A 2,500-nucleotide genomic window follows, 5' to 3' on the forward strand; every position below is an offset into this window, starting at 1 on the left:
CTATCAGCTACCATACATGAAATAACATGTATAAAAATACAAATAAAACAGTAATCTAATCGAGTCCAAATTTCAGTAATTAATTATCAACAGAATATAAAACATGGGAATCTATAAAACAAATAAAAATCGATAGTTTACATATACTGTATATTTTAATTCAAAGAAAGGTGGAAATCTATCTAAGATAAAACATCAGTAATTTTTTCCCCGTAGTGGCAGAAACACTGGTTGACCATGCACAGATGCATGATGGGAGCTCTCGCACCTCGCTGAAGTGGACGTCCTGCATCCCCACGTCCTCCATCATGGCCGCCTCCTCGTCGATGTTGGGCGTGATGACGCGGAACGCCGAACACCCCTGCCTGAACATACCTGGAACACACACACATGCATATATGCACAGAAACACACACAAACACACACACACGCACGCACGCACACAGGTAAAATAAACGAGTACTGCTTAAACTTGACTATACCCTTGAATGAACCATTGAAAACATATTGACACCATAGAAATACAATTTGTAAGGGGAACCACTCATATCTTTTCACAAATCAGTAAGGACTAATGACGGGGTATAAGGAAAGGACACCTTTTCACAGTATTGAGATGCCCCCCTTTCTCAAGAGGTCAAGTTGAGGTCATGATCACATCTGAGACACAGGGGGCAGCACACCAATCAAGACAGGTAAGGGCCTGGACCGTGTCAAAGGCGATGAGAGGAGGCAATTCTAATGTCGGCTCCATCCAGTTGGACCTGCATCCCTAGCGCTGTGCTACACTGTATTATTAATCGTTAACTGTAGCTATTATAGAGGGCTATAAACGGCCTCTCACATTGCTGACCATGTGTCCTCCAGATCCTGAAAGGTCCCACCGTATCATATCTGATATCTGGTGAAGTCTCACGGAGAATCTTATCTGGAGAATGTAGAATGTCTTTAGTACTGGAGTCAGGATGTAGGCGAACCTTGAACAGGTTGACTTTGAGCACCCCAACAGGCTCCTTATCTGTGTGTGTGTGTGTGTGTGTGCGTGTGTGTGTGTGTGTGTGTGTGTGTGTGTGTGTGTGTGTGTGTGTGTGTGTGGTGAGGGGGTAACCCTCAAGTAGCTGACTCTGCTAAATATGCCCAAAAGCTTCTGCAAGTCAAAGGTCAGAAAATGATTTTTCGAATGTCACAAATGGAATCTCTGAAAGTGTGGTTATTGGAAAAAATCTTAGTTTGGATGAAGCTCTGAAAGATATTTTGTTTTTAACGGGACTAGACAGTACAAGCATAGCCCACGTATAGTTCAGTAAATCTATTTATGAAGTCACAGAATCAATGTGTTTTCACTCAGCTAATAAAGCAATCTATTTGAATACATAGTCAAAGTGTAAGTCATGTGTAAACATGACTAATCACTTTTTCAATAACTACTGCCACTCAACACACTATAGGCTGCCACTATCTAACATGTACAGCCATTGAAGATAAGGGGAAACGAGATACGGTGGCGCCACCATGTGGATACTAAATGTAACTGCAACTCACCTTTCCTCCACAGATATTCTGCGACCAGAGCTGTGACGTGCACATAGCACATGGCCGACTGCAGACGACACAGAGAAAAACACAGTTACAGGTCAGATGGCTGTTCTGGAGTAAAAGATTGGACATCACTAGAAATATGACCGCTCAAGAACCGAAGTTAATACAGAGGTTCTCAACCTTTTGTAACTTAAAGCAATACATCGCGATATTTGGACCTTTACAAACATGTCTGGTGCTAATTCTCCAATAAGATTTACTAAAAGCTGAATCGTCCAAACAGTCTACTCGGAAAGATAATACATTGACATTTATTACCTTTTAAAACTCGCGCCCCCGGGACGCAGCATTCAGTCGAAGTGCGCATGCGCAAAGTTGTGCTTAAACAACACAGTAGTAGCTAACTATTCCGGCGTCTATGGATATCATGCGTTTTTTAGCTCAATGATATCATGGCGGAGGTGAGAAAACCGAAGCGAAACATCACGGAGGAAGCCAGAAAAAGAAAAAGACAATCTGATAACGTTACGACAGTACGACAGTGCACTTACTCGCAGAGCCTGTGGGGGCGCAGTTCCGAGAAAACCGGAGAAAACGCTATGTATTACTTTAAGGTCCACTTTTTTTTTAATCTTTTTTTTTTTTAATTATTATTCTTTTTTAAAGTCTTTTTATTATGATTTTCATAATACAATATAACCCGGGCCCAAATAGGGTAAAGGCCCATTTTGGATTGTTAAAACAATTCTGAGGACCACCTTCCCAAATCCTACATGAGAAAAAATCCGAGGGCGGGGGAAAGTTTGCATCCGAGGGAACGTTCGCCAACAAGCTCCGTTAACTGAACACATTTAGATGTGATTGGTTCTGTGATATTCAAACATAACTGCCCATTGAAATTTGATCTTGAACATTTTTTTTATTTACATGAGAATTCTGAGTACATTTCGATAGAAAAAGC

General features: G+C 41.3%; 1 protein-coding gene across 1 annotated transcript in view; it reads right to left on the bottom strand.

The window, feature by feature from the left end:
- LOC311315833 (dedicator of cytokinesis protein 9-like) overlaps positions 1-2,500 on the bottom strand; it is a gene marked incomplete at both ends in the record, with an annotated part of 65,118 nt that overhangs the window by 12,747 nt on the left and 49,871 nt on the right. Inside the window, 2 exons of the mRNA XM_084446530.1 lie at positions 269-375; positions 1,543-1,600. Coding sequence (XP_084302656.1) covers positions 269-375; positions 1,543-1,600 — 165 coding nt within the window. The remainder of the gene's footprint in view (positions 1-268; positions 376-1,542; positions 1,601-2,500) is intronic.

The sequence above is a fragment of the Borostomias antarcticus genome (assembly GCF_949987555.1).
Source record: "Borostomias antarcticus genome assembly, chromosome: 12".
NCBI classification, from domain to species: domain Eukaryota; kingdom Metazoa; phylum Chordata; class Actinopteri; order Stomiiformes; family Stomiidae; genus Borostomias; species Borostomias antarcticus.